The sequence below is a fragment of the Buceros rhinoceros genome, unplaced genomic scaffold, assembly GCF_000710305.1.
Source record: "Buceros rhinoceros silvestris isolate BGI_N320 unplaced genomic scaffold, ASM71030v1 scaffold24769, whole genome shotgun sequence".
NCBI lineage: Eukaryota > Metazoa > Chordata > Aves > Bucerotiformes > Bucerotidae > Buceros > Buceros rhinoceros.
The window spans coordinates 5,191-5,622 of record NW_010430082.1 but is presented as its reverse complement, the minus strand read 5'-3'; the positions used below and the strand labels follow the sequence as shown (position 1 = coordinate 5,622).

The following is a 432-nucleotide window of genomic DNA, read 5'->3' as shown; positions in this document are numbered from 1 at the left end:
ATCTGGCTCCCTGTATCTACCCACAACCGCCAACCAGGCCGTGGGTGGACCCGCACAGGCAGCTTCTGCCCGCAGCTACCGTGTTCCAGACTGTCAGTCAAACATTCACCCACCGGCTCCTGTTCTGGGCTCCTCATCTGCTGCTGCCTCCTCAGCTGCAGGAGGTTCCTTGGCTGGACCAGCATCCTCGGGTTTGTCTGCGTTTAAGCCGAAGGGGACAGAGTTAAGGGAGGACAGGCCGGGGCCCAGGCTGTGGTGCCTCAGCAGGGTGTAACGATCCACCCTCACTGGGGAGCTCTGCCACACTCGGAGAAGCATCGCTGAGCTGACTCCTCTCTGCCAGGCATTACATCCTTAGATGCCCTGGAGACTCGCTGCTCGCACACGCCCCTCACCTCTGGAGCTGTGACTGCGAGCCAGGTCTCCTCTCAC

The 432-nt window shown here is 61.3% G+C and overlaps 1 protein-coding gene across 1 annotated transcript in view; it reads right to left on the bottom strand.

Annotated features, from left to right (window-relative positions):
• Positions 1-113: 113 nt before the first annotated feature.
• Positions 114-432, bottom strand: part of HYOU1 (hypoxia up-regulated 1) — a gene marked incomplete at both ends in the record, with an annotated part of 5,506 nt that continues 5,187 nt past the window's right edge. Inside the window, one exon of the mRNA XM_010142910.1 lies at positions 114-206. Within this exon, the coding sequence (XP_010141212.1) occupies positions 114-206 (93 nt within the window). The remainder of the gene's footprint in view (positions 207-432) is intronic.